Source organism: Simochromis diagramma, unplaced genomic scaffold (assembly GCF_900408965.1).
Source record: "Simochromis diagramma unplaced genomic scaffold, fSimDia1.1 OVJJ01000205.1, whole genome shotgun sequence".
Classification (NCBI taxonomy): Eukaryota; Metazoa; Chordata; class Actinopteri; order Cichliformes; family Cichlidae; genus Simochromis; species Simochromis diagramma.
The window spans coordinates 1,837,522-1,851,502 of record NW_024386782.1 but is presented as its reverse complement, the minus strand read 5'-3'; the positions used below and the strand labels follow the sequence as shown (position 1 = coordinate 1,851,502).

Sequence of the window (13,981 nt, the reverse complement as noted above, 5' to 3'; positions counted from 1 at the left end):
CCCGAATGGAGAGTTAAGTCTTTCACTTCCGGTGGCTTTTGCATGCGCTTTCAAATTAAAAGAACGTCTAATTTCCTGACTCCCCTACAGGAGGAAAAGAGATGACTCACGGGGACAGAAAATGTATTTATTTAAAAAAAATACACTCAGCAGTTGTGCTTTATCTTACCTATAACAAAATGTGTACAACATACCAAGATGCTGGCAGATGTCCAGCCTAAGCTGTTTTAAGAAAGGTTCTGAGCTGTGAAGAAAAATAATAAATCTTTGTTACATTTGCTCTGGCACATTACATCATTGGTAGCTTCAGACTCCAGGCACTTTTTTGCATTTGCCACAGTGTTTGTGCTGTGAAGTCTACTTTTATATAGAGTAGTTGTCTGCGTGCAGCCTGGGGAAACTCACGGACATGGGTCTCATTATAGTCCGCTTTCCTTTTGTTTGACGTGTAACTTTCAGTTTGATTCTACAAGAACTGCCAGTCTTTTGAATGTTATGAAATATTATATCATCCATCTTGTTCTGCTTTTCTTTCATCAGCGATAAGTTCACGTTTGATGTAGAACACTGCAGGTCGTCATAACAAAAATCCACATGTGTATGGGTAATAAAACATTTTATTCTATTTTCCACTGTTCTTTTTCTTCTTCTTCTTGGGCTTGCTCTCGTCTTCCAGGACGACTTCTTCTGTGGCAATTCGGACTCTCTTTGTCCTTAGAAGTTCGGGAAGTAGTTCTACGGATAAACACAGAGCAGGGTGTTAGCTCAGGTTTACATTCCCTCGCCCGTAGGAAGTGATATTAAGTAGAGAAGAACAGATCAGAATGTGAGGTAATGACTCAATGCCCCGATGAGCGGATCGCACATTCAGGCGAGCTGAGTGTCCTGCAGAGGACGCCCCTCACCGATCATCATCATGAAGCAGCTGAAGTGTTTCCACAACCTCACCTTCAGATGTTGTTGCCTGGGGTGCTTCTTCCTCAGTGATCTCCTGCTGCATCGGTGAAGTTCTCCTCACAGCAAGGCATGTCAGTCTGGCTGATGTGTTCACTTCCCCAAGGAGTGTGGGAGGTTCCAGCTCCTGGTGGTCAGCAGAAGTATTAGCTCACCGGGATAATCATAAATATACCATATTTATTTTAAACACACTTAAGTTTGAGTTTGTTCTTGTTAAAAGGAACCCATCAAGATATTTTATCTTATTGTATTACTAATATTGTCAGCAACGTTAATGCAAAAATAAATACATAAATTAATAAATTAAAAAAAGAAAAATCAGCATCTATGATCTCTTTTAGTCGACTAAAAAAAATGCTCCAGGAGAGAAACCCGGAGGACCCAGCTTCTTAGTGTCCTTGTGCATACTTAACTCAATACTTAACCCCAAATTTGTCAGTATAACAGGCAAAAAGTGCACAAAAGCCCAGAATAAAGGTGACGTATGAATGTGTGTGTGGGTCTCAGTGGCTTGTAGTCTACAACAAGTCCATTTCCACATTAACAAAGAATGCATGTTCTCCAGAAAGCTAATATCAGGACGCAGCGTACCTCTTTAAGATGAATTTTCCACATTTTGATGAAACCATCATTTGACGCAGTCACCACCACAGAGTAATCATCCACGTTCACACTGTCGACCGTCTTCACTCTGACATCACAAACGGACACAAAGATAAGCTGACTTCTTCTCCCATCGTCACGCGTATCAGAATATTGACAGTATGATCTACGCATGATTGGTGGGAAAACAATGAATAAATGAATTCACCTGGTTTCGTGAGCCTTGAAATCACACACCCATTTTGCTTTCTCCACATCACACAACCTCACAGTTTCATCGTCTCCTGCAACGGCCAGGATGGAGTTCTGAAAGATAAGCGGTGGTTGTTTTTATAGATATGCTTATCCTTCATATGAAAATGCCTCATCTTGAGGGGATCCACTTCTTGAAAATTGACAACAACACTTAATGTTGTGTCTGTGTGATTCTACCTCTGAAAATGTGGCATTTACTTTGTGTCAGAACTGTAGTCAAAATCTGGCTTTTGGATATGTCGTGGTCAGCGAGCTCACGTTTAAAAAATTGACAGAAGCGATCCTTTTGGGGTTTGCGACCGTTCCCGTCACAGTGGCTGTCTCCAGCTCGTAGATGTTCACTTTGTCGTTCATCACGACCACGTATCTGTCCCCGTCTGGTGACCACCTGACAATGTGTGCATCTGTCAGGTGTGCAAAGAACACAGGTTTGAATCATAAATGCGTCAACAATTTCCTCACCGCCCAAAAGGTTAAAGGGGAGCTTACTCTGCTTTATGTTTTTGATGAACGCTGATCTTCCATTAATGAGATTCCAGGTTCTGCATGGATACAAAGACACAACAGCCAACATTGTTCATCAGTGCAAACGGATCATCTGAGTCATCTACCATTAAAGAGAGCTGTGAAATTTACCTCAGTGTCTTATCGGTCCCAACTGAGAGCGCAAGCTTCCCAGACGGATGGATGGACAGCGATGTCACATGACCTCTGAATGACATCACAGCACAAAGCAACACTGATGACGCTACCAAACATAAAGAAATAACCCTCTCTGTGTGTCTGTGCCGTCTTTCTGTGCGCTTACTTGTGAGCTTTGATGGATTTCAGACACTCCCACTTCTTCGTGCTCCACACACACAGGAGTCCGTCCTCTCCTCCACTCAGTAAGTGAGACGTCCCGTAAAACTCGAGGCAAGTGATGGTACCTGTGCAGGAAGTCAGTCAGCACCACAAGCAGAAACCAGGCAGACGTTTACGTTACTGCTTTGAGTTTCCACCACCAAAAAAAACAAAAACAATCTAAACCTCAGGTTAATTCAAATTGCTGAGAAAATAATTTGAAATAAACTGAGTTTAAACAAAATATCAAGTCAGCGCACTTTGAATTATTCAACAGGTCACTTCTATATTAGGTGTTTTTGATGTTTAACTGAAGAAATCAAACAGACTAATTACAATTTACAAACTCACCGTCATGATACAGCAAAGCACCGTGCTCGATCCTTTTCTTCATGTTGTACACTTGGATGGTCTCATCTTTGCTCCCCGTCACGACAAACCTCTCACTGGCAGCCACTGCGGATACTGAAGCTGTGTGAGCGTGATGTGTGAATTCTGCTTTGGCTGTCCACTCCTGCATGACAATTATTTTTAAAGAAAACTTTTTAATAACAAAACAATTTATTTGCATATAAATTAATCCGCAGACTGTTAGAGAAAAAGGAGTGAGTCACGAAACTTCTTACATTACACTCCTTTCATATACTGGGCAATGAATGTGCTTCATAATCAAATAAATACTGCATTGCATACAAATCATGACAAATCATGTTCATCATCCAACCAACAAACACTTGAGCTTGTTATTATTACAACTTCACACCCTTTATGTGACACACAGGTCGTTGCTTTGTGAGACTCCAGCTTACCTTTTCGTCAGTTTTTACTTGATAACCGAAGGTGATCTGTTCATAACTGCCAGCGACCAGCTCCAACACAGCTGCCATGCTGCTGGACTACAGTGAGCTCAGCTAGCCGGCTAATTAGCTTTCCTTAAAATTTCCCGATTTTCTGAGCAGATTTCCTCGAGCAGTTTGTGTAACAGCTGCTAAAACAGTAATAGAACACCAACAAGAGAAAGGCAAGGACAGTAAAAAGCGTGGTGCGAATGCTCGCACGCGAAAAAGGTAACTCTTTTTAGCTAAACACACGTTCAGTGCCAAAATAACATGTGGAGTGACTGCGCATGCGCAAACGCACTTTCTTACCATTTGTCGTTAAGACTTTTTCAAAATAAAAGTCGTCATCGTTCAGTTATGTTTTTTTTTTACGTTGATTTTCAGACTCTAAAAGACTGGTGGGAATTTTAATTATTCCAAGGGACCACAGGAGAAACTAAGATTAATCTTTGCCTGATTTTCTATAATTTTGTAATTTTGAGTCATGGTAAAAAAAAAAAAGAAATAAAGAAATAAGGTTTTATGTATCAGGACATAATAAAAAAAATCATTTGTTTCTTGCTACCAGTACAAGCTCAGCTGAACAGCAACATATAAAACATTACACAGTGTTGCTATTTATTTAATACAAACTAAGACAAAATACAGAAGGAGCCTGTTGAACCACCTTTAATACCAATAAGTTGAAGTACTTGTGTTTTCTGTAGGACTTTACCAGTTTCTCACATTATCGTGGCAGGATTTTGCCCCACTCCTCTTTACAGTGTTGCTTCAGTTCATTGAGGTTTGCCAGCATTTATTTGTGCACAGCACCATTTTAATCAGGATGAGATCTGGACTTTGGCTGGGTCTTTTCATTTCATTCTTTTCTTTTTCTGCCATTCTTTTGTAGATTTGCGGCTGCTCGTGCTGTTCATTGACACGATTTCACCCAGGTTTTAGTTGTCAGGCAGTTATGCCTCACATATGACTCTAGAATATTTTGGTATACAGAGGGGTTCTCGGTCGACTTAGTGACTGCAAGCTGCCCAAATGCCTTTGCCTCCAAATTAAGCCGACATGATCATAAAACTCCCCAAACTTCTACCTTGATATTTGAGCTCACACTTACTGATAATAGTAGTTGATGATTATAATAATTAATTGAATGCATTTGATTGTGAAAACATTTACCTTTAAAAGGGATTGCAAGTGCGTGTGAATTCCAAGTGAGGCTAAAAAGTATTGTTATGACCCTAAAACCTCCACCTTTATGACATGCAGGGCCGGCCCGTGGCATAGGCCGTATAGGCAAATGCTAAGGGCGCCGTCCATCAGGGGGCGCCACGCCAGTGCCACAAATGTTGGGAAAAAAAAAGAAGTTGGTACTATTATTTCTAAATACAAAAAATAATCCCACGTTAATTAAAATGCAAAGTAAAGCTTATTTAATAGAAATATTATTTGTTACAACATTACGCCCCCCCTCCCCGCACGGTGCGCCCCCTCCCTTCCCGTATCATGGTTCCTTTTGGACGTCACCACATCAAAAAATCAACACAAGATGTCAAAACGGCCAAAACTGTCAGGTGCCCAGGGAAGAAAAAAGAGAAAAGAAGAGGAGGAGAAACGAGAAAAAGACAGAGGTAGGTAACGTTAGCCTACATGAAATTATTTGTCTGAATGTGATAGTAACCTAAATTTTTAGCATTAAGCTAATGTTACATGATTCGCTAATTGCTAATCAATAAATAGCTAGTTAACTGTTTTAACGTCAGTTAATATTGTGGAGGGGGCTAAATTGTTATGGAAAATAATAATGTAACGTTAGGTAATTACAGTACTCCCACCTTTCCCACCATTCCTCATTTGTATTCATCTTTTAAGCAGGTGTTTTTTGTTTACATTGTTATTGCCTTCTGGTTAGCTAACGTTTACCCTGCAGGTAATAGTCACTTTTCCACCCCTGTATATATTATAGTTGTAAGCCTAGTTGTTAAAGTGCACATCATTAATGTTAATTAAGCAATATCACATGAGAGGGAATGCTGTTTTTTAATATGAGCACTGCTGTGATTCGGTCAAAGATAATCATAACATAACATTCTCATATGATATTATACTGTTACTTTGCATTCTGCTATTCAGCATTTCACTGTAATGATGACAATAAATTGAATCTAATCTAATTTGCATATCAGTTAACATCATACATATATCTCTTTGGTTTTTCATTTATATTATATCATTTCATTTTATTCCTGGAATCATATGTTTTTATTATTAGACTTTAATACTCAGTGGTGTCACATACTCCTCTCTTCAGATGCACTGTTGAAGTTTCTAAATCCCACCCCTGGGCCATCTACCACATCTACCGCTGCTGCCTCCACTTCAGCAGCACAACCCACCAGTTTTGCAGCAGCATCAAGCGGTGTTATTGTATTTCATAAATTCATTTTTTATTTTTTTGTATTCATTTATTTATTCATATATTTTTTTTATCTTGTTAATTATTCTGATTGTGAATTTGCTTTCTTTAAGTAAAAAAAAAAAGGTCAAAGACAAAGCTATTCGGTTTCTTGTGAGTACATACACTACACTGCCGATGTAGGGGGGCGCCACCTAAAATCTTGCCTAGGGCGCCAGATTGGTTAGGGCCGGGCCTGATCACATGTTACTTATTTTTCCTGTTTCAGAGGATTACACCTTTTCTCACACGGAACTGCTGGATTGACATCCATAACGAGTTTACTTTGACAATGAAAAGTTTGAGTTGAGTTTATGGGGATAGAGAACAAAATTACTGTAATTTATCCCACGTCTGACGAGCGAGGGGAGGGGGTGGAGAGCAGCGTTTACTCTCCTGTCTTGTAATTGGCTGGCTCCCTTGGTGACGTCATGATTGACGGCTGAGTTAACAGTCTGCGGATTCCGGAGATTTGTTTCAGAGAGCATAAGAAAAGTCTCAGTGAGTTTTTCCTCTCAACAAAATCATGTCGAGAAGGTGAGTTTGGGATTAAAATAACGCACGCGCAGAAGGATGACTTGGCGTCTTCTCAACTTTCAGAGAAATTTAAATTTGCGTGTTGTCGTTTTCAGCCGCTTTTCGGCCGTTTCAACGCGTTTGTTTCCGTCTAACGAAGACATGTTTGATGTAAACATGTAGTTACAGTGTAACGTCACACCTTTGATGGTTCTCCTCGATAGTTTTGTCACGATAAAGTCCGGGTTTGTTTCCCCGACAGCTGTTCCTCAATGCAGACTGCACTCTGTGCATCTGCTGCGTGGACGTCATGTGCGTAAGAGGAGCCTGCAGCGGGGTCTGGGAATGATTAGTGGGTTGAATTATACAACAAACAGGACATGGAGAACTTCATGGAGAGCCTCCTCTGCTGTAATAAAACTGTAGTCGCTCCCTCCTGTACTCAGGCTAAACACAGAGGACCTTCTGCCTCAGTACGTGCTCCATCCTGTCATCTGCTTCTCGCTCAACGTATTGTAACGTGTCAGACATAGGGTGTGGTTGTTAGTCCGCCTCAGTGCAATTGTTTTAGCATTTATTGATGTAATTGAAGAAAACTAAAGCAGAGATGTTATAGTTTTAGTGGTATCTGTAGGTTTCACATTACAGCCCTCCCACATTCACTGATCCATGCAGCTGTTACTTAATATGGAGGTGGGATCATTATTTAGAGCTGAAGCTGAAGTTTTCCCCGCTGGCTTTTTAGCTTTCATCTGGCGCCATTGTGCTATCTAACAAAGGAGAAGACTTACAGCATAACATGTGATAGGAGACAACACAAAGCCTTCAGCTGCTGCTTGTGTTGAAGTCAAGAGTCTTCACTTAATTAAAACATTATTTAGATCACCTGTGTCGGACAACCTGGGTTTTAATGGAGAGTCATTGTGCATGGCTGTATAGATATGTGAGTCATTTACACAGCTAAGCACTGCTGTTACTATGTGGGAAACTGTTTTTATGATTTAGATAACTAGGTCCTTAACTGTATCACAGGCGCCTTATGTTTTAAACCTAAGTAACTGAGAATTTAAAAAAAAAGAAAAAACGACACACATCCTGAAACAGATGTACAAGCTGCTTTCGACTGAGGCACAGGAGTAATGTATGTTTGTTTTGGAAACGCCGTTTTCGTTTTGTATACCTTACTAATTCATTCTAAGAAGAGCAGTTAACTTCCTGTTAACTGCTTTCTGCAGAAAGAATTAGTCACATGAGTGGGGAAAACAAAATTGTCACGGCAGATTTCATCACCAGTAGTTTGAAACAAAAAGGAGGACTATCCCAAACTGCATGGTAGCTATGAAAAACAATAAAGTAAACAGACTGGCCATTCACTCCAGTTCCTCTCAGTGCATAGACAGCGTGAGAAGTCACTTCTCTTTTAATCTGAATAGTGGGAGCAAGCATATGCTGAGAGAAGTTATTTTAGTGTGTTTCTCTGTAAAACTCTACTTGAGGACAGAAGAAATAGCAAAAACATGTGAACATTACACCCCGGTTAGTCATTTCTTTCTTCTTCTTTTCTTTGTCTTCTTCATTGTCTTCTTCTTCTTTAAGGGGTCGGCAAAACAGGTCATCTGCCTCGCAACCTGTACCTAGCGTCCTCTCTGTCACGTCAACCCTCTGCGTCTCTTCCTTTTCCATGTCCATGTTTCCATTCACACATACACTGCAGTTTTTAGGCCTGCTTCATAATTCACCATGTTTGTCTGCCTGTGTTTTTTTTTTTTTTAATTTATTCATTTTTATTTAACAGTCAAAAGGCCGATCAGGACCTCACCAAGGTACTCAACCAGCTCTGGCACCTGGATAAAAACCGCCTGAGACCTGGGACCGATTACAGGATTTCCCTCCAGGTCAGTGCTAAAAGGGCATCGCAGCTTTTCTGCAATGCAAAGCAGGCAGTCACTGATGCATGCAATAAATGCAAACCTTTGTGTGGACTGGAAGCCTGATGGGGGTTCTGGAGTGTAGGTGTTTTAATGTATATTCAAACATTTACAGTGGTGACGTTCTGTGAGCGTTGTTGCTCAGTGACAAGTACTTCTGAATGTTATTTGACAAAGTTTTGTTTTTTAATCTGTTTTATAATGAAACTGAACAGATTGAAACGTTTTGCAGTAAATAAATCAGAATGTTTGGAGTTCTGTGACAAAGCTAATTTAATTTTAGACATTTTAAAGCTAAATCATAATTAGAATCGCAATCAGAATACTTTAATAATCCCCAATGAAATTATGCTACAAAACACTAAAGACAGCAGATAGAATTCACACAATGATGAACATGCTGTCATTGTTAAGTCCAGTCAAACCATCATGCCCACACAGGATTCCTATTCCATCAGTTAGCTGTCAGTGCAGATTACTGGAGTCACAACACATAACACTTAGTCATAACATAATAACTAGTAAGACGTCTTGATGCATGCTCAATCATCCAGGTAAGTAAATCTCCAAAAGTTTATTTCTGTTCATGTGGACGTAGGGTTGTCAGTGGGAGAAACGTTTCGTCACTCATCCAAGTGACTTCTTCAGTCTCAGCACTTTCTCCCGCTGAAAACGCTACGTCCACATGAACAGAAATAAACTTTTGGAGATAACTAGTAAGATTAACTTTGCAATGGTTGGTTTGAGTGCACCATCACACTGAGTGCTGTTAAAAGTTAAGCCCGGCTCATTTCTGATTTGTTGCACATTTTCCCCGTCACACAGTGCCAGATGTGGGGAGATGTTGTTCTAGTTTGTGCCTTCACTTTAGGCCCATATGTGCTGGCTAGTGCCAGAAAAAGCTAAAGCAAGAAATGAAGGATGAGTCATGGTGTTTAGCACTGTTGCCTCACAGCCCACTGGTAAATTTTATCTTAATTCTTTTCCTTCAGTGTTTCAAGTGGTTGAATAAAATAGAATAGAATTCAACTTTATTGTCATTGCACATGTCACAAGTACAAGGCAACAAAATGCAGCTTGCATCCATTCCGGAGAGTGCTTTAGCAATAATATAGATATATTATATAAAAATGGGTCTATTATAGGAATGAGGGTGAAAAATATGTGTCTATTATGGGTATGTTACAATGTACAAGGTATGAAGGTATGTTATGAACTATAAGTATGTACAGGCTGTAGTGAGTGTACAAGCTATGAACAGGATATAAATATGAAAACTATACAGAAATATGAAATGTGAACTATACAAGTTATATACAGTTGTAAACAGTTGTAGAACTATAATTATTGTATTGTACAGAATGATTGTCTATACAGCATTTACAGTCGTGCAGTTTAGATCAGTGAGATATCTGGCTAATTTCTATAGTGGTTATATAAAGTGCTAATGGTGTGGAGTGGTGGTTCAGTCCATGTTATTATTGTGTGTATGAGGGTACAGTCGGCCATTTGTTTGTTTTTGTCCATTGTGTGTGTTTTCAGTTATAGGTTGCTGTGTGTGTGTGTTCAGTGAAGTTGGCGTCGTCAAGCAGCTGCTTAAGTGTATTTAGCATTGAAACTGGGTGATGCTTTTATGAGCTGCTTACATGTCAATTATTTATGAATCCTCATATTTGTTTGTTCAGTTTTAACATGTTGCTGAATGTTTGTGTTTTTATATTTAGGGGAAGGCGGGTTATGTGGCTCAGGGCAGTAACGTTGCCAGAGACCAGGCCAAAGCTCCACTCTTCACATATGTGAATGAAGACAAACTGAAGAGCATTAAGACATATGAATGTGAGTATGAGTCAGGCCTATAAAGGTTTTCTTTATTGTGTTTATTTGGAACAACAGCGATTAAACAGTTTAATGAGGTTACGCCTTTTTATTCAGATTTCATCAGCTTGCTGGACAACTATGAGATGTCTACAGGTGTGTCAGAGACGGTCACCTCAGAAGAGCTCAAAGAGAACAAGCTCTTTATCGATGCCATCGTGGAGACAGATGTCATGAAGGTACAGCGGATTCATAGGAGGGCATGAGCTCAGAAATCATTTAAGCTGTTGTTTACTGATTGGTTAGAGAAAAGTAAAAAAGAGGTGTGGTAGATGTTAAAAACAAATAAACAGCAGACCAATATGGAAGTCGTTTTATGCTTATATACAGAATAATGAATTTACAGTCAAGAGACCACATCAACGAACAATTATCTAAAAAATAAATGAACTTCTGCACTCATCAGCCAGACACTGCTAGTACACTTTAAGTGTATAATGAAAACTGTACAATTGTTAACTATAACTGCAAAATTTTGTTCGCTTGACACACATTTATTAAAAAAAAGATTTATAATTTTCATTGTAGTTTACATGCCTTATGTGCATGTCAATAATATACAGCTGACAAGAATGCATGAACTGTTTTTTTTTTTTGTAGGCTTAACTAATTCACATGGATTGAAATGCCACTTTTTTGATACCATTTATAAAGTTATGTATCCAAGAGTAAACTTTAAATGTAGTCTCTAAATACAGGAAATTTGACTTCATAAATTAATGTCCCAAATGATGTAATGTAACACTGAGTATATAAAAAAACAGATACTGTGTAATGAAACAAAAATGATGCCATACTATGATTTCATAAGATGTTATATAGGTACATAAATGATGAGTCATTTTAGTCTGTCGGTCGGTGGTTGCCAGGTAACACAATGACATTAGAATATCTGATATAGATAAGAACCTTCTGGGGCCAAAGATGAACCTGTGTGTCAAGTTTAGTTTATCATCTCCAGATTGTGTAGGAGTTCAAATAGAGATTAGTTTATTATAGTAAGATTAGATTTTCCTGTAACTCATTACTTTAACCTCAGTGTTGTGTTTACGTTTGCGTTGGGGGGGGGGGGGGGTATTTTTATTTTCCAGGCACTTTTGATCTTTTGATCTATGCTGGCTCAAATTTTCATTCCAGGCATGGATCTGTTTTTTTGGGTTTTTTTTGCTCTTTTTTTTTTTTTTTTCTTCAAGGCTAAGAATTAATTTTCTAATGTAACGATGGTTTATTCCGATACTATTGATAGGTCACATCTTTTACTCGGATGTCTGAAATTTCAAAGTATGTTACTGTGTTTTTATTCTTAGTGTGCTCACCAGTATCTGGTCAAGAAGGGGATGTCACCATCAGACCTTGGGCAGTTCAAGAGACAGCTGTATGACATCTGGTTCCGCCTGTACCACAGGGACAGGAGCGGAGGGTGAGTAACTGTAACAACAGGGGGCGCTGCTGCAATGTTTAAAAGAGAAGGAAGGGACCGGTTTGAATGATTGGTTAAAGGCAAACTTAAATGAGATCCAGGTCTGGAGCAGAACGAGCAGATGAATTTACAACTCAAGAATCAGTGAAGAATCTAAAAATAAAACACAGTGTTCCCTGAATGTGTTTTGGGTTTATTTTTTGTTTTTTTTTCTGTGTTAATTAACAGCTGCTTTTGTCTGAAAAGGCTGACAATAAACTACATGTATTTAAATCTTCCTGAGGTTAACCTTGTAACTCCAGCCAAATACTTACATCTGTTTTTGTGACACTTTTAATCATAAATAAAAAATGCTTCCAGAAATTAGCCCCAATGTAGCAAGCACAATGAAAAGACTGATATTTAACATTATACAGTAACATTATAGCCTTTGTTATTATTGTCATCTTTATTTTTTTTCATCTCATTTTCACAGTTCCACAGGATGAACAACAGAGTGTGATAACTTAATTCTAATTTCTTGATCAGAGTCACTAGATTATCTACATTTGGGTGTTAAAATGATGTTAACACACTGTAATACATAACTCACTCTTTAATTTTTTACTTGAATTTTTAATTTTGAAAGTTCTGAACACCTGGATCAATGACAGGTGACTAGGAGGAGAAGTGTTGAGTACAAATGTGCAGAGGTTATAATCTTTGTTTAGTTTAATATTTAAAATGTATTATTTTTCTAGTTACACTGAAACAAAGAAAATTTGTTTTATAAGATGTGACAGTTTGTCTCTTCCTACAGTTTGTGCTTTTTAACTTATCTTTTTAATTACAATAAAACAGCATAGGTATGATAATCACACACAGCCATTAGAAAGGTTTTCCTGTATAAAATATAATGGAGTCATTCATAAATTAGTTGTTAATGAGGCTTGGTTACTTGAGGGTTAAAAGTGAGTCACCGGCTCTGCTGCCATCTGTGCTGTTATCCTTCTGTCTGCCCCGCAATGTTAACATTGTAGATAAGGCGTCTTGATATGAATGAGGTCATACAGCACTGAGAGACTGAACTTAAGTATCTCTGGGTGTGCTGGTTGGTTTTATTTTCATTACAGTGAGGATTCCTGTGGATTTGAACATGTGTTTGTGGGAGAAGCCAAATATGGAAAGGAGATCATGGGTCTTCACAACTGGGTGCAGTTCTACCTTCAGGAAAAGCACGACCATGTGGACTATAAAGGCTACAAAGCAAGAGATAACAAAGACACAGTAAGAAACTGATACAGCAGCTCGTTACTGTAAAAGCACTGATTGAAAAGTAAATAGCCGCACATGTCGCTGAATTGCATTTACTGTTTTTAAAGCCTGATGAGGACGACCACGTCCTGAACCTGCAGTTCAGCTGGAAAGGCTTGGTGAAGCCTATCGGTGGCTCCTTCATTGGTGTCAGTCCAGAGTTTGAGGTCGCTCTCTTCACCATCATCTTCCTCATGTCGACTGAGAAGATGACGTCTGTGGTGGTGAAAGTGGACGAGTACATGCTGGAGCTGGTCGTCTGTCGGCACGGGCAATCCATCGGCACGTCCTATCCCAAACTGCTCAGCAGCAACAACAGGGATCTGTAACTTTACACCAGCCGAGAGTTTGCAAATGTTTTTGTTTAAATCGAAACCTTATTTCAGTGCAGTATAACCCAGTATAACCCTAACATAAACCTGGATCAAGTTCTCTCTGCACTAAACATGAGAAGTATATACCGGTTATTGAACACATTTTTGTCATATGAACTGTTACAGACAAAATAAAAAGTGTTTTGTTAACAAAATGTTTGTATTTGTATTCTGTGTTAGGAAAAAATAGCCCTAATATTTTAAGTCTTAGTACAGCGTGTAAATGAAAGTGGTAATTTTTCAGAAACTAGATCTCCATTTTAAGAAATTTAAAAACAAAAAACAAAGTATGAATACATACAAACATGTGTGATAAACATGTGGATTTGACCATTTTCACGGCTACTTGCCGTTATTTGAGCCTGAGAAGTATAAAAACCAAGCCACATCTTTGAATAAATAGTCTTTTTTAAAGTCTTTTTTTAAAGGCTGTCTTTATGTATATAAGAATGTTTTAGCCCAAAAACAGTAAGTCTTTAAAAGAGACTGAAACTAAATACAGAAGATTGTTATTTGGCAGTGTAGAAAGATCAAAACAGTTTGAGAAGTGGCTTTTGGGAAATAAATAAAACGTAAAAAAAGAAAAAAGAATGATCTACTGTCCTGGGGAAAAAATAAAATAAATATTG

At 38.6% G+C, this 13,981-nt stretch overlaps 2 protein-coding genes across 2 annotated transcripts; one reads left to right on the top strand and one right to left on the bottom strand.

Annotated features, from left to right (window-relative positions):
* Positions 1–113: 113 nt before the first annotated feature.
* pak1ip1 (PAK1 interacting protein 1) lies at positions 114–3,782 on the bottom strand. Its single transcript, XM_040015888.1, has 10 exons — positions 3,468–3,782; positions 3,010–3,172; positions 2,624–2,744; positions 2,452–2,526; positions 2,305–2,357; positions 2,074–2,219; positions 1,769–1,866; positions 1,549–1,648; positions 949–1,081; positions 114–735 (listed from the first exon to the last, which is right to left on the bottom strand). Exons 1-10 carry the CDS (start codon positions 3,543–3,545, stop codon positions 623–625), a joined length of 1,080 nt encoding a protein of 359 aa, XP_039871822.1. The 5' UTR covers positions 3,546–3,782; the 3' UTR covers positions 114–622.
* Positions 3,783–6,352: 2,570 nt separating this feature from the next.
* On the top strand, positions 6,353–13,507 carry si:dkey-222f8.3 (uncharacterized protein LOC561722 homolog). The gene is made up of 7 exons (XM_040015722.1): positions 6,353–6,483; positions 8,258–8,357; positions 10,115–10,226; positions 10,323–10,444; positions 11,573–11,685; positions 12,798–12,951; positions 13,047–13,507. Exons 1-7 carry the CDS (start codon positions 6,473–6,475, stop codon positions 13,305–13,307), a joined length of 873 nt encoding a protein of 290 aa, XP_039871656.1. The 5' UTR covers positions 6,353–6,472; the 3' UTR covers positions 13,308–13,507.
* The last annotated feature ends 474 nt before the right edge of the window (positions 13,508–13,981 follow it).